This window comes from Neovison vison, chromosome 1, assembly GCF_020171115.1.
Source record: "Neovison vison isolate M4711 chromosome 1, ASM_NN_V1, whole genome shotgun sequence".
NCBI classification, from domain to species: domain Eukaryota; kingdom Metazoa; phylum Chordata; class Mammalia; order Carnivora; family Mustelidae; genus Neogale; species Neogale vison.
In genome coordinates this window covers 214,780,788-214,801,699 of record NC_058091.1, presented here as the reverse complement: position 1 = coordinate 214,801,699, position 20,912 = coordinate 214,780,788, and the positions used below count along the sequence as shown (strand labels likewise).

The following is a 20,912-nucleotide window of genomic DNA, read 5'->3' as shown; positions in this document are numbered from 1 at the left end:
AGATGGGATTCTTCTCCTATTCTAGTTTTGCCTTTGCAATGTGTGTATGTCTCTGAGCAATACTATTTTTCTCAATCAGAGTATATCTTTATAACACTTACAAAATGTGTTAGATGTACTTTTAGAGGTACCAGATGTCCTGTTTTACTCTCTGGGGAATGCCTGTTTATTCTATCAAAGTTCTCAGGGGACAGAGTTCCTTAAACACCAAATAATAATAGTAATAACAACAGTAAAACCCATTAAGTATTCCAAGAGCTGATCACACCTGAGCAGAGAACTGTTGTTTGTTGCATGTGGACAGTAAGATCAAAGAAAGGAAAAGCTAATTCTGTGTCTTAGTCTGAGGGAACAGTGAAAAGAGACTAGGAAATAAATGGTAAAAAAAAGATAAGAACGGAATAATAATGATTTCATATGGTTTTTCTTCTTTTGCAGTTCTGTTTTGACCCCAATGTGGATGATGCAGTCAGGGCCGAACCACTGATCAGAATCTGAAAAATTCCCATTTTCTCAGTCGCCTTCGGTTGAGATAAGATGGAAGACTCTTACAAGGATAGGACTTCACTGATGAAGGGTGCCAAGGACATTGCCCGGGAGGTGAAGAAACAAACAGTAAAGAAGGTAAATCAAGCAGTGGACCGGGCCCAGGATGAATACACACAGAGGTCCTATAGTCGGTTCCAAGATGAGGAGGACGATGACTATTACCCGCCTGGAGAGACTTACGATGGGGAGGCCAATGATGATGAAGGCTCCAGTGAAGCTACCGAGGGTCATGATGAAGATGATGAAATCTATGAAGGAGAGTATCAGGGCATCCCCAGTATGAACCAAGGGAAGGACAGCATTGTGTCCGTGGGGCAGCCCAAGGGGGATGTGCACAAGGACCGGCAGGAGCTGGAGTCAGAGAGGAAAGCTGATGAGGAGGAACTAGCCCAGCAATATGAGCTGATAATCCAAGAGTGTGGCCATGGTCGTTTCCAGTGGGCCCTATTCTTTGTCCTGGGCATGGCCCTTATGGCGGATGGTGTGGAGGTGTTTGTTGTTGGCTTCGTGTTGCCCAGTGCTGAAACAGACTTATGCATTCCAAATTCAGGATCCGGATGGCTAGGTGAGTGTACCATGTCAATGAGACAAATTCTGAACCTGGATTATTTATTGAGCACAGTTAACAGATAGAATAAATACTTTCCCTCTAGAGCAGTGCGTTTTTCCCCCAACATTTTATTATGAAAAATTTTAGACATACAGAAGAATTAAAAATATTGTACAAGGATGCCCATATATATCCACCACCCAGATCCTAGAGGTTACATTTAATACCATATTTTCTTTACCATCTGTCCATCCATCAATCCAACTCATATCTTTACGCATTTCAAAGTTAGAGCAATAGATTTTAACTTATCATATTACAAATGTTTTATTGGTTTCTCCTTTATTAATTTCCAGATATATGCCCTGGGAATTTAATAAAGCTGTTATGTGAAAACCTATTTGAGTAGTTTCCTAAATATAGAGATTACATCTAGAAAACTCTGACAAACGTGATTTCACATTTCAAATTTTATGTGAAGTACTACAATTTTAAATACTTTGGGGACCCTGCTAATTTTTTTTTCTATAATCTATGTGTATGTTTGCTTGTTTATTTTTTCACTTAGTCTTAGTCATAGAATTTTCTCTAGATGACATTTTCTATCTTTTTCAAAGTTCGTTCCTTTGTGCCTAAACTGGGAAGACTTCCTCATATGATTTTAAAAATCTCTTTCAAATTGTATTAATATCTAAATTATATGTATAAAAATATGACCTCTCTATAAAATATCTAGATAGCAGATTTGATTTTTGTTTTAAAGTTACCATGGGGCAGCTGAGTAGCCCAGTTGGTAAAGTGTCTGACACCTGATTTTGGCTCAGGTCACAATCTCATGTCGGGCTCTGTGGTAGGTGTGGTGTCTACTTGGAATTCTCTCTCTCCCTTACCCCTCTCTCTGCCCCTCCCTCTGCACATGCTTTGCACACACACCGCCTCTCTCTAAAATAAATAAGTAAATTAATTAATTGATTTAATTAAATGAAATTAAGCTACAAGGTTTACCTTGTTACGAGATCTTAGTCAATGTTCCCACTTATTCCCTTGCTTGATCTCGCCACCCTGATCATGACCTGAGCTGAAATCAAGAGTTGTATTCTTAACCAACTGAGCCACCCAGGTGCCCCAAAATGCCATTTTCTAACCTGCTCTGTGACGTTGTGAGGGAGATAATCATGAATGAGAAAAGGATTTATATCTATTCCTTTAACAGCTGTTTCTTTATATCACTTCCTTCTAACATCTATTTTTTTAGTCACTTAACTGAGCCAGATAGACCTGTGGAAGCAGACTGTGAGAGAGAGAGGGTGTGGGGGAATGGGGCATATTTTGCGTGTTTTTCCTGGTAGACTCGTCTATGTGTTCAGCCATCAAAATGCAGAACATAATTCGGAGGAGGGTCGTTAGTCATTTGTCAAATTGATCCTTTCAGTGTATCCCTTGTGTATCTAGTGCACCATATTTTGTCTTTGGTTTTTTCTTTGGTGGGCACATAGATCTACCGTAAGCCTGGACATCAAAACCTTTTATCAAGATTTTGCAAAAGGAATATATCAACAGAACATTTTAGAAAGCTAGAGCCTTAGAAATACATGCAGGGGCACCTGGGTGGCTCAGTGGGTTAAGCCCCTTCCTTCGGCTCGGGTCATGATCTCAGGGTCCTGGGATCGAGCCCCGCATCGGGCTCTCTGCTCAGCAGGGAGCCCGCTTCCTTCTCTCTCTCTGCCTGACTCTCTGCCTGCTTGTGATCTCTGTCTGTCAAATAAATAAATAAAATCTTTAAAAAAAAAAAAAAAGAAATACATGCATACACATATTTAATAATTGCAAGCTAAATTTTACCACAAACATCTTTTCACGTTGTGATGCTAGCTTTTATATTAGAAACGTTCCAGGAAAATCTAAACTATGCTTAGTGTGGGATGGAAGCACAGTATTGTGGTCATGGTGCTCTGACCAGTCTATCCCAGAAACCTGTAAACCCCAATGATGTTACACACCCCCAGGTGGCACCCAGAAGTGCAGAGAATGCTGCGGAACAACCACAACACAGATATTTTCATCTTCTCGTGAATATTGGCTGCCTTAGGGAGTTAAAAAATGTGTCCCTGAGAGTGTAGGGTTTCACTCAGTGTTGCGGGTCCTCAGCAGAAGCATTTTAATGGTTTTGTAACAGTCCCTCCCAGACTTGCATTTCAATTATTTTGCCATTGTAACTTCACTTATAATTGCATTCTAACGGAGTTTTTTAGGGGCAGGCATTGAAATTTCATCAAATAATAGCTTTGTAATATAATTATCACACTAAGTCACAGCAGTGGGATCAAAATACAAGAAAGATGCATGGCCCATGTTTGGTGGTGTTTGAGGTGTATAGATTTGCAAAATAATTTCTCATTTGCTACTGAGCATTCTGTCATTTCCTCAAGGAAGGTGAGGAATGAAAAATAGGAACCAATGTATGTCTCAGTTATTTGGGAGATCAGTCATCTCTTGGTGTTTGCTAAAAGATTGACTTAAAGGGAGTTAAGAGCGTCTTGTGTGTGCATGTGTCTATGTGTGTGGTCTGTGTGTATGTATAACATTGTTAATTAGAGTAAATATTTAATTATCTAACAAGTTGCTCTTTGAGGAGATGAGTGCAGTCACTTTAAGATAATCCATGCTTTATTGCCAAAGTCTATTTATTGAGCAATTACGTGCACAGCACAGTGTCATATCACAGGGGGTAATAGGAAAAGTAATGATGAGGCTTCTATGTCAAACAAGTTACAGTCTAGTACAGAGAACGCACAAGTGCCTACAGGTTAGTGGTACAAAGAGGCAAGACCAACAGCTGGGAGAGACATGTAAATAAGGAGACTTGAGGCTGAGAGGCCACAGAAAGGGTTAGGACCTCACCAACGTGGTGAGGAAAAGGCAAGGATTTCAAGGCAATTCCGGAGGGTGGAGTCAGCAAGGATCGGTCCTTGATTAATTCGGACAGTGGAACAAGTGGACAGTTGATGAAAAGAAGGTGGCTCATCTAAGTAATGCAGAGTACTTGTCTTAACATGAGGAAGAAGGATGAAGAGTTGGTTTTAGACTTCTTTCTGCGAGATCCTTGGGTGTCCATAGAGCCGCTGGGCTACTCTCCGTTTGGGCTGAAGCATAGTTGGTTGGTGAGCCATCTCATTTAAGATGACACTGCCAGTGACCTTCACCAGGAGGCTGGCGACATCCTGCAGAACGCTGTTTATGGGTCTGGTGGTGAAGAGGAGGACTGAGAAAGAGAAGCCCGAGTAAGAGGAGCAGCCAGGAGAGTGGGGAGGCCTGGAAGTTGCTGGGAAAAGGAAGAGGCCTGTAACTCTTGAGTGCTGCAGTGTGGTACAGGAAAGGTTGCAAAGGTCTCTCAGTTCAGGCAGTGAAGTTCTTGGCTATGCAAATGGCTCTTGAGACCCACAAAGTGAACAAGGCTAGGTGAATAATAGGTTCAACAGCTAAAGAACGGCACAAAATTTTAAACGCCTTATCTGGACAGTCAGTGACATTAGCTGCCACTCTGATGTTACAGTAGGTTCTGTGTTGGAATAAGAGGTATTTATGCAGTGGCTCTGTGTGTGGGGCATGGCCCAAGGCCCTGTAAGGGAGATTAAGATGAGTAAGGATCGGTTCCTAATATGGATGGAGATCATGGTATTTCCCAGTGGCTGGTGCCTTAGGGATTTAGGCAGACCCTGTCATCTTAAAAGTGAGGGGAGGCGTTCTGGGCATGTGGGCAACTTGCCTAGTCCAGGGCTGCGTACTGGGGAAGGCAGACTGTGGAACATACTTCCCAGCTCCTCATCCCATGTTTCTTTCCAGTTCTCTAATATTTTCATTTGAAGTCCTCTTGTTTGGGTTTACTCCTAGGAGAAGATGATATTCTCAATTACTAGCAGAAATATACCACTCTGGTATCTCAAGGGATGATCTAAAATTCACTTTTTGTTTGTGAACTCCAACAGTGTAATCACCTGTTGGTATTAGACCTTTCTCGCCCTTTTCCAAAACCCTAATAGAGGATATTGTCTGGTTTTGTTTTTTGTTTTCTGTCTTTTTGAATTTATAGACAGTACATAATGGTAACAGTCACAAATGAGAAATAAGATTTTCTCTGAGAATTAACATGTGAAATCAACCCATAGTACAAAGTCATCTTAAAGAGGCAGAATAGTAGAAGTTAAAATAGAGGGAATGTAAGCCCCATGGGACCAGGGGCTTTTGTCTGTGTTGTTAAGTACTATCTTCCCCCTATCCAGATCAGTCCCTGGTACATATTAGAATCTCAGCAACTCTTTGAGATGACAGTCTGTGAGACCATTAACACATTGAGACCTCATTGAAGGTACTGATACATCCAAAGGAAGAATGTGTTGTTTCAAATGGGACTTTGTTAGTTGTGGAGGACCAACAGGAGGAAAAGTCATAGATGTACATGTTGGCAGTGCCCTTCTAAATGCTGTCAGGGTTGGTATGCTCCGATCTAAAAATTTTAACCTATGTATTTTTGGAACCACATGTATCCCTATTATAAGGAAAACCACATTAGCCTGGAGTCTGTGAAGGCATGACTCCTGTAGCAAAGACATTTCGTTCTAATTCCATGCTCCGTAGCACTTTAAGATTTCAAATTCAGCTTTTTTTAGAGTTTTCACATTAGGAATGTGCTTGCCAAAGGATGCCAATCTTTTCGGCAATTTTGGTTTTTTTGGTTTAATTAACCAAATGTCCATTCTGGCTTTTTTACATCTGTCTTGGTGAGGTTGACTACTGGGAGTCTGTTTCTGAAGATGGATCTGTTCAGGATGTGCTGATACGTCCAGTTTTGGAACATGTAGTACTGAGGTCCAGAGTAGGACAGGATAGAAGTAGCTGGCACCTATGTGGCCTACTTGGGTGGTCCCCTGGGTTTCCTGGAGAAATATCCTAGAGCAATACTAGTTTTCTTTTAGAACATGCACAATATTGGCATATTGGGCAGAAATGGAGGTAGACCATGAGCATCAAGGATTGAGAATATATTTGTACATATGAATGCAATTTTACTTGACATTTTTTTCATTTTTGGAACTCTTGGAAGTTTAAAAAAAGATTTGTAAATAATTCTAGAATAAATATAGATTTTTGTGAATTTAAGATATATTTTTGACTAGAAGTGGAGGGGTGATTTTCCTTTTAGTCAATACTTGGCTATTGACTGTATCAAGTCAGACTATTGGCATTTGTATATCTTCTCTTGATAACTATAATGTTCATTCAACAAAAATGTATTGAGTGCTTATTATGTGACAGGCATGATTTTAGATTCAAGGAATACAATGGTAAAAAACAAACAAAAAACAAACAAACAAACAACAACAACAACAAAAACCCCACAAATCTCTAATAGACCTGAAGCATGTTTTTTAACCTTTCTTTCTATAGTTTCTAAACCTAGGTGGTGGAATTCCTTGGAACATACAGTGTTTCTCTCTCTCTCTCTCTTTCTTTTTCATTTTGTTTGTCACTTCTAAAAAGGGTGATTTCCTTGAAGTCTGAGCTGGATGGAGATGACCTGAACTACCCCTAGTTTCTCTTTCTCCATCCCTACACATGCTCCTTTATTCTTTTAGGTATTAACAAAGGAAGATACATTCTTTTGAGATTTCTAACTCCTTTATATTTAGCTGTCTATATTTTAAAAACAAAACAAGCTTCAAGTTTCTGAGATACATTTTGTTTTAGGCCCATTCACTACTGATTGCCACTAAACTGCAGACAGATTACAGAACTGGCTCACTGTTCACTGAATCAGTCCTTTCACTCAGTCTGTCTCACCCATTCCCAGTGCTGTCAGGTAGACCAGTATATCCAAGCTAATAACAAGATGCAGTCTTAGCTTTAGTCCAACCTTTGATCTTTTAGCATCTGGGTATTCTCTGTATGTTTTTTACAGTTTTATTGAAAAGTAACTGGCATACATCACTGCATAATTTTAAGGAGTACAGCATGATGGTTTGGTTTACATATATTGTAAAACGATGACCACTAGGTTTAGCTAATGTCCATATTCTTATAGATACAATAAAAACAAAAGAGAGGGGGAAAAAGGCAAAAAATTGTTTCCTCATTATGGGGACACTTAGGAATAAGAACCCTCTTAGCAACTTTCCTAGGTAGCTGACTCTTGAATAACGTGGGGGTTAGAGGTGCTGACCCTTTGCATAGTCAAAACTCCCCTTGTAAATTTTCACTCCCCCCAAACTTAACTACTAATAGCCTTCTGTTGATGGGAAGCCTTACTGGTAACATAAATAGTCTATTAACACATACTTTGTATGTTACATGTATTATATACTATATTCTTATAATAAAGTAAACTAGAGACAAGAAAATCATAACAAAGAGAAAATACATTTACTCTACTGTACTGTATCTATCAAAAAAAAAATCTGTGTATAACCCAGATAGCTTGAATCCACATCGTTCAAACCTGTGCTGCTTAGGGGTCACCTGTAAATCATACACCAGTGTTAGCTAGAATCATCATTCTGTACATTACATCTAGTACTTACTTATCTTATAGTTGGAGGTTTGCATCATTTGACTACCTTCCTCCATTTCTCCCTACTCCTTCCCCTCTCCCTCGGTCTCTGGTAACCACAGTTCTGATCTCTTTTTCTGTGATTTTTTTTTAGGTTTTTGGGTATTTTTTGTTGTTGTTATTGTTGTTTTACATTCCACATATAAGTGAGATAATACAGTGTTTTTCTTTCTTCATCTGGCTTGTTTCACTTAGCATAATACCTTCAAGGTCCCAGCATGTTGTTGCAAATGGTTGGATTTCCTTGTTTTTTTTTTTTGTTTGTTTGTTTGTTTGTTTTTAAATGTCTGAATAATATTCCAGTGTGTATGTGTGCGCACCATGACTTTTTTTTTTAAGATTTTATTTATTTATTTGACAGAGATCACAAGTAGGCAGAGAGGCAGGCAGAGAGAGAAGGGGAAACAGGCTCCCCACTGAGCAAAGAGCTTGATTCAGGGCTTGATTGCAGGACCCTGGGATCATGACCCGAGCTGAAGGCAGAGGCTTTAACCCACTGAGCCCTGAAGGCACCCCTGCACCATAACTTCTTTATCCATGCACCCATCAACAGACAAGATTGTTTCCATGTTTTGTCCATTGCAAATAATGCTGCTATGAACATGGGAGTGCAGGTATCTTTTTAATTAGAATTTTTGTTTCCTTTGAATATATTCCCAGAAGTGGAATTGCTGGATCATAGGGTAGTTCTATTTTTAATTTTTATTTTTTTAAAGATTTTATTTATTTATTTGACAGGCAGAGATTACAAGTAGGCAGAGAGGCAGGCAGAGAGAGAGAGAGGAGGAAGCAGGCTCCCTGCCGAGCAGAGAGCCCGATGCGGGGCTCGATCCCAGAACTCTGGGATCATGACCCGAGCTGAAGGCAGAGGCTTTAACCCACTGAGCCACCCAGGCGCCCCTCTATTTTTAATTTTAAGAGAATCCTCCATACTATTTTCCTCAGTGGCTGTACCCATTTACACTGCCACCAACAGTGCACAAAGTTTCCCTTTTCTCTCCGTGCATGCTCGCACTTTTTATCTCTCATCCTATTGGAAGGCCATTCTGACAGGGGTGAGGTAATATTGTGGCTTTAATTTGCATTTCCATAATGATCACTGATGTTGAGTATCTTTTTATATGTTTATTGGCTTTTCTTATCTCTTTTTTGGAGAAATGTCTATTCAGGTCCTTTGCTCATTTTTAAATTGGGCTATTTGTTTTTTTGCTGTTGAGTTGTGGGAATTCTTAAATATTTTGAATATTAACTCCTTATCAGATATGTGATTTACTGATACTGTTTTCCTGGTCCATAGGTGTTCTCTGTACTTTGTTGATGGCTCGTTTGCTCTGCAAAGGATTTGTACTTTGATTTAGTCACACTTGTTTATTTTTGATTTTGTTGCTGGTCTGTCCAAAAAACTGTGTCATATCCAAAAATCATTATCAAGACCCATATCAAGGAGCTTTATTCATATATTTTCTCCTAGAGTTTCACAGTTTCAGGTCTTACTTTTAAATCTGTAATCCATTTTGAGTTAATTTTTGTGAGTGCTGTAAATTATGGGTCCAGTTTTGTTCTTTTACCTGTAAATATCCAATTATCCCAGCACTGTTTATTGAAGAGACTATCTTTTCTCCATTGAGTATTCTTTGCTCCCTTGTCAAATATTAGTTAACCATTTGTGCTTGAGTTTATTTTGATTCTGTCCCACTGGTCTATTTGTCTGTTTTTATGTCAGTACTACACTGTTTTGGTGACTATAACTAATATTGTATAGCTTGAAATCAGGGATTGTGATGCTTCCCTCTTTGTTCTCCTTTCTCATAACTTCTCATGACCCTATTCAGGGTCTTCTGTGGTTTCATATGAATTTCAGGAGTGTTTTTTTCTATTTCTGTAAATGTGTTTTAAGTTTTAAAAGGAAATGCTTTGTATCCTAAAAGTGTAGGCTGCAGATTTCACAAACAGCAACTGTGTACCCTGCCTAATCCCTTTGTCATTGACATCTGCCTTGGCTCTTGAAGGGAGGTTTGAGGTCCAGGGTGTGTGTGTGTGTGTGTGTGTGTGTGCGCGCGCGCACCCTCTGGATCTGTTTAGCCTCTAAGCTGTCACAGTGATTCTAATTGGAATTAAAAAGTTATTGGCTTCTAGAGAACATCCTGTCCACCAACACTAGCAAAATCTTATTTGGATTCATTATTGCCAAATTGGAAAAGAAGACTCAATAATTTGTTGCCATTATCTTCCTGGGTCTTATTTCCTCTGGTCATTCATATTCTCCTGAGAGATGTGAAGTTTTTAATGTCCTAGTGGAGTTGGCCAAGTAGCCTGAAAAGATTCCTCCACCCCGAGATTCTGTGATCCACTTTCACAGGATAGGATTGAACAGAAGCTCCATGCCACATTCCTGAAACTTGCCAGTAAGCAGCATTCTGGGATGGTGAGAGTGTGATAGTAAATGCCTTTCTGTCACCTGGAGGCTCATTGGAACTTTTTCCACAATACAGCTTTGAACCTGAAAACTGATCCTTGTATCCTGATGTCCTAGAACACTCCTGAATGAGGATTCTGATTCCACTGGTGGTCCTGGCCTTACATATCCTGATTCAGCGTGGAACTCTCCCTGAAGTCTCGATAGAACTTGCTGATCTGTTGTCAGTTTAGAGAATTTGTTAATTGCAGGTTGGTTTAAATAGGGCAATCTGAAATGTTAATCACCTAATAACTACAAATAATTAGGCTTGTAGGTTTGAATTCCAAACATGAAAATGCAATCATCCCCTTTCATGGGAAATCTAACCTTTCAGTATTCTTATATAGCAAGAGCTTTTATAGGACCTAAACTCCCTGCAGAATGCTTTGGAGAGTAGGAAATGGTTTGATTACATTCATTTTGAAGAGTTAATCTGATAAATTACTGAAGTAAGTATTCCCAGCCCACATCTTTGCAAACTGACATACTTACCTTAAACTTAGAAAATTCTTATTGGCCTTTTCAAGATTGTGAGAGAAAAAATAAAAGAGATCTTTGGGTATAGTTCTTACCTTTGATTTCAAAATTGAGATCTCTTGTCAAATATAGAATGATGAAGACACAATAAATTTTTCCAATTTTTTATGTAAGTAATTTGCTTAAAAACAATATAATGATTTTTAAATTATTTTCACACTTCTCTGTTATCTAAATGCTAAAGATGATAAATTTTGTCGTGTGTATTTTACTACATTAACAAATGTAATCTTAAATGAGCAAATATGTCCACATGTTGGAATATCGTTTATTTTTGCCATCAAGTTTATTTTTTCACTCTCAAGACAAAGCCTGGAAACAGAGAAGCTGACAGCTGAGAAATGCCTAACATCCTAGTGCAAGCACTTTCCATAGCCAACTTACACTGTGGGGCTGCTATGAACAGTTGTGCAAGTTGTAACCTGCCCCAAAGCACCTGGCGGGTGCTGGAATCCAGCCTTCCTTCTACTCACCAAGCCATTCACCCTGGCTTGTGGCTAATTCCACCTGCCTATAAGAAAAGGTGACTTTTGATAATTCTTATACTCTAAGGAGATTCTTTTTAGTCATTTATCCACCTAGATGAGGACCTTTTCCCATTTAACATAGAGGAGCCTTCTGTGCCAAGAGGCTTCATTCTTTGGGGTTCTGCATCAGGTAGTGGGGAGCCTGAGGGGATTCAAAAGGAGGAGGAAGATAAGAAACCAAGGTCTTGCCCTTCCAAGAACTTATGGCAGGTTTAGATTACTCAGAAGAAGGAAAAGATCAAAGGAAAAGCATAACTGAGGTGCAAATATAATTTAGTAAACATTCACCCAAGCAGTTACAGTTGTTGGGTGCTAAGCATAGTCAAATCAATATGGGCTTTATGTTAGAAGATCATGTGCCTAGTCTCATTGACTTAAAATACTTTGGAAATGTTGAAAAATGGGGGACTTTATGTTTGTAAAGGCACTACATTTGAATGTCTCAGAACTACAGAAGTGGAGAGAGTAGATCTGGAAGGGACACCATCATCAGAGGGTCCAATCCCTCTCCCAACCAGCGGCATGCATGTATTTGTTGCCCAGAAATTGCTGAGTTTTGTTTTGGAAAAAAAGTAAAGAGCACAGGCCTCCTTTTCTCATCCTCTGGAGGCAGGCTGGTGCCCCAGAGACTCTGGGTGGTAATAAGAGAAACCCTGAGACTCAGAGCCCTAGGACAGTACAAAGGGGGAATTTTCAGATTTGCCCTGATCCTAATCATAGCTAGGGTTTCCTGCTAACACTCCCTATGTGTCTGGCATCTCAAGGGCAAGAAGGGTAGCCAGAGCTAAAATTAGCAGAAATGGCATATGAGGGAAGGGCTGCCCCTCAGCCTGGGATGGAAGGTCCCTGGACAGAGGCCAGGATGGGGTGCCCTTAGGTGGCAGGGGATCAAGCATGTTACAGGCTTCATACTCGGTCCACTTTATCTGCCTGTCGCACCATCTTTTGTTCACACTGCCTCTTCTAGTAACTTTGCGCCATTGTCCTTAATAAATGACATCAATATAATTACCATTAAAAAAGAGAGAGAGAGAAAGAGAGAAGGCCCTGCTTTAGGACAAGGGACTCTGCTAGCTATGGCTCTGATGAGGGAGTTTTCAGTCAAACAGAAGACCTCCTAACCTGCACTGAGGCCAGGTTGGGGCTTGGTGGAGTGGCCAACATGCATCTGTACTATCAGGTTAACCAAGGAACATCAGAGAAAGTTGGGGTGGGTGGTGAAGAAGAGTGTGTTCTTTCCTGATGCCCGGGGGAGAGCTCAAGGAGAACAGGATGAAGTCATGCTACCTGGCACTTCTGAAGGGCAAATTGCCTTGGAGTTGCTAAGATGAACATTGCATCCACACAGCACCCTTGGTTTGTGCTTGGAAGAGCTCCCTTGATGGGTATACTGTAAGATCAGGCTCAGAGAGGGTAAGTGAAAAGGGATACTTCACATTCATTATGGCCCTTTGTGAAGTCAGGAAGAGAAGATGAGAAAGTTGGGCGTTGCTTTCCCTAAGACGGGATGTTAATAAGACGCTTTCAAGTAAGTGTTGGAGCCCAGCATTCTTCTAGGAGACTAAGATTTCTGTGGTTCTGCAGAGCAGCAAGCCTTTGGGGAATAGTTTGTAGCATTTGAATTACCAACGATCAAGACACAAAATAAATTACATTCATGATGTCTTTGGTTATTTAAGTTTAGGCATTTATAGCATTCAAAGAGAAGAGAAAAAAGTTGTTTTAAGTAAAATCATTACCAAGAATAGCTCAGCCCTTGGGAGGGATTTGCATGAACCAAAGTGAGAATAAAATATGTAGCCCCTTTTCTGCATAGAGGCTCAGGGTGTGTAGCATAGAGATCTGCAGTTAACCTATTTAATATGCATATAATGTGCCTATAGAAAGAAGAGAACGGATGGTGAGAGGCCAGGTTTGTGACCCAAAATCGGGTAAGGTTTTAGGATGGGGTCTCTTTACCCTTCCCAGTGACTAAGTGAAACCAAATCTACCCACAGGTGGTACCATAGTCAGGTTGGGGAGAGCAGGAGCTGGGGCATATTTGGGAGAAGTTTGGGGGGAGTGTGTTTTTACCTCCAGAGTCAAGAATCCAGTTTATCTCTGTGACCTTAGGCTAGGACTTTCCTCCCCCAACTCTGAGACTATATTCTTATAGATTGCCATACTTTACTTCTGTAGGCTCAATCATGGCAGTGTGGCAAAGATATTTCACACACACACACACACACACACACACACACTCACACACACCTTCTCCTAGGGATTCAGGTAGAATAGGAAAGCACAGTGTGTTCCAACTATGTGAAAAACAAGGCTACTATCCCTCGGGGACAATGCTTCCTGACAACAGTGAGCTAAAGTGTAAGGAAGATACCACTTTGAGGTGGAGTCAGCATCTCCATCTTGTCAAGTTAAGGTAGGAAATGGATGGACAGGAGGAAGCCATGTGGTGGTTAGCAGTGCTCAAAGTTGGAAGGAACGATGATGATATTAAATAATCAGAAACCAAATATAAAATCAAATAATAGAAAACAAATAGAAAGTAAACCATAAAAGAACTGCTTAGAAGACAAAAGATATAGCTTTGATACAGGTTGCAACATGAAAAAATTTTGAAAACCTTATGCCTGAGGGAAATAAGCCAGACAGAGAAGGACAAAAAGGATTGTATGACTGCAGTTATAGGAATTATCTAGAATAGGCAAATACACACAGACAGAAAGTAGATTAGAATTACCTGGGGCTGGAAGGGAGAGGGAATGAGGAGTTACTCTCAAAAGTTAGAGTTTCTACTTGGAATGATGAAAAACTTTGGGGAAAAATGGTGATGATGGTTGTACAGCAGTGTGAATGTACTTAATGCAGCTGAATTGTATAGTTAAAAATGGTTAAAATGGCAAATTTTGTGTTGTGTAAATTTAACACAATTCAAAAAGAAAAGGAGAAAAAAAAACCAACCCAATTTGAAGGAAGTTGTTTTGGAGGTGGTTGGGTGCTCATAGCCATCTTCAGAGATGGCCGGAGTTCACCTGTGTTTGAGGCGCTGCTGGGCCTAGCAGTGAGTCCTGGACAGACACAAATGGCTTCCCAGAGCAACTTCTCCAGCCGTTTCCTACAATTTTCACAGGAATCTGGGTCCTGACGGGGCTCAAGTTCCTCCTACTGGTAGTTTCTTCCTGACAAATTCCAGGCTGATTCTGGGCGTGGAGTTTGCCATAGTGGCTTCTTACATAAGAATATTCTAGGGGCGCCTGGGTGGTTCAGCTGGTTGGGCAACTGCCTTTGGCTCAGGTCATAGTCCTGGAGTCCCGGGAACAAGTCCCACATCAGGATCCCTGCTCAGCAGGGAGTCTGCTTCTCCCCCTGACCCTCTCTCCTCTCCTGCTCTCCCTCTCTTTCATTCTGTCAAAAAAATAAATAAATAAAATCTTAAAAAAAAAAAAAAAGAATATTCTAGACTGCTAAATTCTTGAATATCTTGGGGAATATTTGAGAGTATAGGTAGGGAGGGATTTGGATATAGATGAATTTTGCTACTTAAAAATCATAAGGGAACAAATAGTATAACCTAGAATATTTTGTAGGCAATTTTTCAGTAAGCTTGTAGTCAAGATAATCATTAGATTAAAATGTGCGACTACACTATGTAACTTGTTTGAGAAATGAGGTAATTTTTTTAGGTAAATGAAGTTTAACTCCTCAAAAAACAAAGCTCTTCTTGTTTAAGCCCATTTCTTCAAAGAAAATCAGAAGTGTTTTATATTATTTCTAAATTTATCTTCTATCATTTAAATGTGTCCTCATGGTTCAGGGTGTTGATTTTTGTTCTTTATGTAATACTTTAGTTTTTCTTCATCCCTTTCTATCATCCTGTCTCCGCTGCCACTTTAACTGCCTCTAACTTATCCCCTGATGTATCTGTGCTATGGGTTAGGAAACTAGATAACCAAGGTTGTTAAGAATTATCAGTTAAACAAGAGTAAATAGATTATGAGAAGGAACTGAGAATTACTGGGTAATTGCTTGACTTTATAAGTGAGGCTTTGTACCAGATAAACAGGATGTCCAGAAGCCAAGCTCAGGTTCTGTGGAGGAGGCATTGGAAGGACATGGGAAGTTTGGCTTTTGGTACTATTTGCCATTGTTCTTCAGATCATTCTTGGGGGAGTGGGATGGAAGATTTGGGTCACAACACATCCTTGATCAAATGTTTGCTGTTTGGTATATAGAGTGCCTTAAACTCCTGAGTATGGTATTCCAAGCTCTCCATAACCTGGGCCTGATCTGTTTTCCCCTCTTTTCTGCTGTTCACTCCCCTCTCCCAGATATTCCAAAATCAGGATATAGAGTTGCCAGATAAAATACAGGGTGCCCAGGTGAATTTGAATTTGAAATAAATAACAAGCAAATAATATTTTTATAAAGGTATGTCTAATGCAACATTCGGGATACACTTAACATATTATTTGTTTATCTGAAACTCAAGTTTAACTGGGCATCATGTGTTTTTATTTGCTAAATCTGGCCACCTTACTGGTAAGTGGTGATAACAGCAGGAGGCAGAAGGACTAGAGTTTGTTCTTTACCCTTTATGTTCAGGCATCCCATCAGTCATTAAATTTACTATTTCATTTAATCACTGTCATATCTGGTCTCAGACTTTTGTGAGTCGGTGCTAGGGGACGTGTGTATGTTTTATAAGCATCCCAAATGATTCTCATTCAAAGGAAAGTTTCAGAGACCACTGCTTCTCAGACACAATGTGCAGATGTCACCGGAGGATGCAGGTTTTGATATAGCAGACCTGGGGTGGGCCTTAGGTTCCTCACGCTAAGATGAGCTGGGATCACAGGTGAGGCTGAAGGTGGTGATTATGAACCCCACTATGAGTAGTGCAGTCTTGGGCCCCCAGCCAAGCAGCAGCACCATCCCCATCATTGTGATAGTGAAGGTATACGTGATAGTATGATTTTAAACAATGGGGTATGTGTTAATGTAAATTCACCAGCAACATTCATTACAGCAACATTCATTACAAAGGAACCTAATGGTCTATTTTTGAGGAAAGGTTTTCTTTCCAAACAGTAAATCTCTCTCTTTTTGACAGTTGAGAGATGCCCATTTGTTTTTTCCTCCACCGAAATGGCTATTGACTTCTTTATCCCATTTTTCTCCTACACAGTGGGGGAGGGAGGGGTGACATCACAGTTCCTAGCTGCATTTACAGCCACACATCACAGAGTGGTCCCCAGATGTGCAGGGCAGTGTGACTCTGCTTTGTGGAAATAGTCTCTCAGTACCAGAGCCATGGTGATAAAATTATAATGTGAATTCTTCAGGTTTTTCCCAACTCCTGTGTAACATGAAATTAAATGACGTTTCTGAGTGGGGCTTATTGTCTCTGTAGAATCTAGTGAAATCAGAAGTATGAAAAGTACTGCTGTGTCAAAAAAACTGATTGGAAACTGGCAAGGGTTAACCAGACTGTTTCCAGGGACAAAGGAAAGCCCCACAGTGGGACTCAACCCAGCTGTTAACACACACACCCAGGCGGAGGCCGATTTTATGTGTGAGAAGTGGTTGGCTTCTCAGGGCTTTCTGTCTGATCGTGTGGTTAGCTACTCATTTTTCTCATTAATAGGCCAGAGATGCCTTTGTGGAGTGTAACCTTTCAAAATTTAACATTTCATACACAGAAAGACACCAGCAGGGGTCCTCCACCTGTTCATTCCTCAAATTCTTATTGACTTGGTGCAAGACACTTGCACTCTGTTTTGTGGCAGATACAGACATCAGCCAGACCAAGGCACAAGGCACTTCCCATCAAAATGGTCTGGGGACCAGAGGATGGAGAGAGAGATTTTGTTTCAGGGAGGCTTGGTTTTAAAAAATGTTTCAGGAGATCATCGTATTTGACCAGGCTTTTCAATGCGGACACAATGTGGACTTGCAAAGCCAAGGGTGGACAAAGGGGGTTTCTAGGAGAGGGAATAGACTGAGCAAAGGCAGGAAGGCAGGAAAACCATGGATCAGGTGTTGTGAGTAGATTGTGGTTCCATTTTGTTGAAGTGGAGCATACACAGAAGGGAGTGCTTGGAAGGGTGAGTGGGGACCTACCTGTTCATGGAGAATAGATGAGTTTATTCAGGTGTGGGTAGGGAGCGCTTTAGATATTAGCAGAGAAGTGATGTGGTGAGACGGCTCCTTTGGGAGACTGTTGTGTTTAGAATGGGTCAGAGATGAGCCTGTGGGATTGGCTAAGAATCATTTGCATTGAGTGGTCCAGACAGACAGACAGAAGGTGTGGAGGGCCTGATGGTGGGTGACGCACAGAGGCTGTTGGAGGACAGGGGATTTCCCAGTGAATATCTGGACCCTCACAGCCCACTAGCTATGCGAGCAAGGGAGAGGAACATACCAGAAGGCACTGAGGTTTCATGCCCTGGTGTTGTGTTGGGCAGGAATGCATAAAACATAAACTACAGTTCTGGCATTGGTGGGGAGGTACCGGGAGCCTGTGTGTAGGAAGATGAATTTAATTATTATAGGTGCAAGAATTGAATGTCTTAGTCACACACTGCCCTTAGCCCAGTGATCACTGGTGCCCAGTGATTTTTTGTTGAGTTTGAGGTGCCAACCAGACTCAGAAGAAATGATCCAGGAGGGCATTTAGAAGTGGGTCCTGAGACTTGGCAGGGAAAATAACCCTAGAGATGGGTGTTGGAGACATCCTTTTTTTTTTTTTTTAAGTTTTTATTTATTTATTTGACAGAGATCACAGGTAGGCAGAGAGGCAGGCAGAGAGAGAGGAAGGGAAGCAGGCTCCGTCCTGAGTAGAGAGCCTAATGCGGGGCTCGATTCCACGACCCTGGAATCATGACCTGAGCCAAAGGCAGAGGCTTTAACCCACTGAGCCACCCAGGCGCCCCGGAGACATCTTTAAGTAGAGATGCAGAGCCCACAGGAGAGGATTCTTGCTGAAAGAGAGAGCCTGAGGAGGAGATGGGGCTAGTGACAGATCTTCAGGGAATGCTTAGGGGTGACCAGAGAAACGTCATGAATAAATGGTAGGAAAAGTCTCAGCTGCCTGGAGGCCGAGAGTAGCCAGGATTTCAGGGGGAGGAGGTGGGTATAACCAAAAGTGCTTTGGGGCGAGGGGAGGGGTGCCGGCAGAGGAAATGACATTGGCTGTGGCAGTAAGAAAACTCTTCCAGAGGGTGGAAAGGACAGATGTCAGATTTATCACTAAACTGAGTTTTAATGTCTATTTTTAAAGGGAAGGAAAACAAATCAGCATTTAAAAATTGATTCTAAGGTACTGTGGTATATTTGTTTTAGATAATGCTTCTAGTAACATAATTATACCATAGATTGGAGCAGCTGAAAAAATATTAATCCTCTTCTGCAAAGGAAAATTGCACATTGGTAGCCATTATCTAGTGCTCCTATGTCCTTAGGTGCCAGTAATCGCATCCAGAATATATAGAGGAGAGAAATTGGAAGACCAGGAGAGAAGTGCATTAGCCACTGCTATCTCATTTTTTAAAAAAATTTTCCAAATTGAAAACTATCAGTTACCGGTACCTCTGGATTTAACAATAAAATAAACTTTGTTGAAAAGTTCACATTTAAGCAGTCAAATAGGAATGATAAATGTAGAGAATTGCCCAGGGGAAAGATAGCTCCCAGTGATCACTCCCTTGTGGGGGTGACCCTCAGTGAGAGGGTCTTTCATGACTACACAGTATAGCTTTGCCCCCTTGATTTCTGCTGGATCAGTAAAGAAGCCTCCTGTCCCCTGCTTCTCCCTATCCTAAGTATACTACATTTGTAGTGTGATGGTGGCTCTTACAGACTCCTATGGCACATCACATAGTGTGTATGATCCCTGATCATATTTTCTCAGTCACAATGCGACACATTGTTCCCAAAGAGATGCAGTTTCCCTCCTTTGGGAGAAATAAATTCTTACAGCTATGACACAGAAATGCATCCCGGATGGCTCGTTGTGAAGCCAGGAGAGATAAAGAAAGCCAGGGGATGGCCAGCTTCTTCCAGTATGGGGCAGGTGCTTCCTCTGACACCTGCTCCCGCCTCCCTCCCCACTGCAGCCTCCTGAGCTGTTCCTGTTTGAGAGAGACCCCAGCACTTCCCCCAGCTTGGATCCTGAAAGGAGTTCCTGGGAACAGCCTCTTCCCTAAGCTTCCTCATATCACATGAGTTCAGTCTGGAGGCCAAGCCTAATGAAATGTTAACCACCCCCTCCTCTCTGAAATTGCATCTGCCTTGGCTCCTTCTGGAGTGTCTCATTTTTCCCAGTACTCATTCTGCATTCTTCTCTGTGCTCCCTGGAGGGTCTTCCCAAGACTCTGCCCTTGGAGCTTTGTTTTCTGTGTATGTGTTGTGATTTGAATTTGAATTTGAATCTCACTTTTCTTTATGCAGTCATCCAACAAGCACTTCCTCGGTGTGTTCCCTGCCCAGATCCCAGACTGGATTCTGGGGTTGTAAAGACATGGTCCTTGCTCTTAGGTGCTTATAGGTCAGGGAGGGAGACAGACACATGGCAGATGAGGGCACCTCTGTGTTATAGATGCCATAACAGGGAGATTGAAAAGAAGGAATGGCTAGTGCTTTGAGAGGGCAGGGCTGGAAGGATTTAATAGAGGCAACATCGGGCATTTTCTGATGATTTCCAGGCCTATACCTTCAAATGTCTAGTTATATATTCCCATTAGGATAGACAGGAAAGAAGCAGAGAAGCACAGGATGGACCAAGGCCATTGTGTGACTTCGGGCAAGTTTCTCTAAGCTTCAGTAAACTAATCTGGAAAAAGAAAATAAATAGCATCTTTATCTTGTAGACTTTTTTAAAAACTGCGATCATCACCTTTCCAGAGCTCTCATCCTTTGTTTCTGATAGCCTACAGCCAGTTGTGATTAAAACGTCACCTTAGGAAGCAGCTGGGAGGATTTGAGACAAAGTACAAAAGCCCTTAGTACTAGAGAGGGCTCCTGGGTAGCTCAGTCGGTTAAGTGTCCAACTTAGTTTCACCTCAGGTCACGATCTCAGGGTTGTGGGCTCTGAGCCCAGCGAGAGTCTGGTGGAGATTCTCTCCCTCTTCCTCTTCCTCCCCGTATCCCCCCCACCCCCCACCCCATTTGCACTCTCTCTCTCTCTCTCTCTCAAATCTTTTCTTTTTTTTTTTTAAAGTTCCTAGTACTAGAATAGTATTAATAAATGTCATCATAAACCTCTGCCTTAGCACAATTTTAAGTGTGTGGTATAATATTAAGTGCGTGCACCATGCCTTACTATAGATCTCTAAGATTTGTTCGTCTTGTGTAAGTGAAACTGTGTACCCTTTGATTAATGCTTCTCTTTTCCCTTCTCCACAGCTGCTGGCAGCCACTGTCCTACTCTCTGATTCTCACCATTCTATTCTCTATTTTAGCTTACTGAAATAGTGGGATCACATAGTATTTGATTTTTTGTGTGTGTCTGACTTATTTTACTTAATACAATGTCTTTCAAGTTCATGTTGTGGCAAATAGCATGATTGTATTCTTTTTTACGGCTGAATAACATTTTATTTTATGTACATATACCACATTTTAAAAATCCATTTATCTCTCATGGACATTTAGATTACTCCATGGCTTTACTTTCGTAAATAATGCTGCAGT

At 41.1% G+C, this 20,912-nt stretch overlaps 1 protein-coding gene across 1 annotated transcript in view; it reads left to right on the top strand.

Moving 5' to 3' along the window:
- Positions 1-20,912, top strand: part of SV2C (synaptic vesicle glycoprotein 2C) — a 212,120-nt gene that overhangs the window by 46,522 nt on the left and 144,686 nt on the right. Inside the window, exon 2 of the mRNA XM_044266808.1 lies at positions 439-1,114. Within this exon, the coding sequence (XP_044122743.1) occupies positions 538-1,114 (577 nt within the window). The 5' untranslated portion in view covers positions 439-537. The remainder of the gene's footprint in view (positions 1-438; positions 1,115-20,912) is intronic.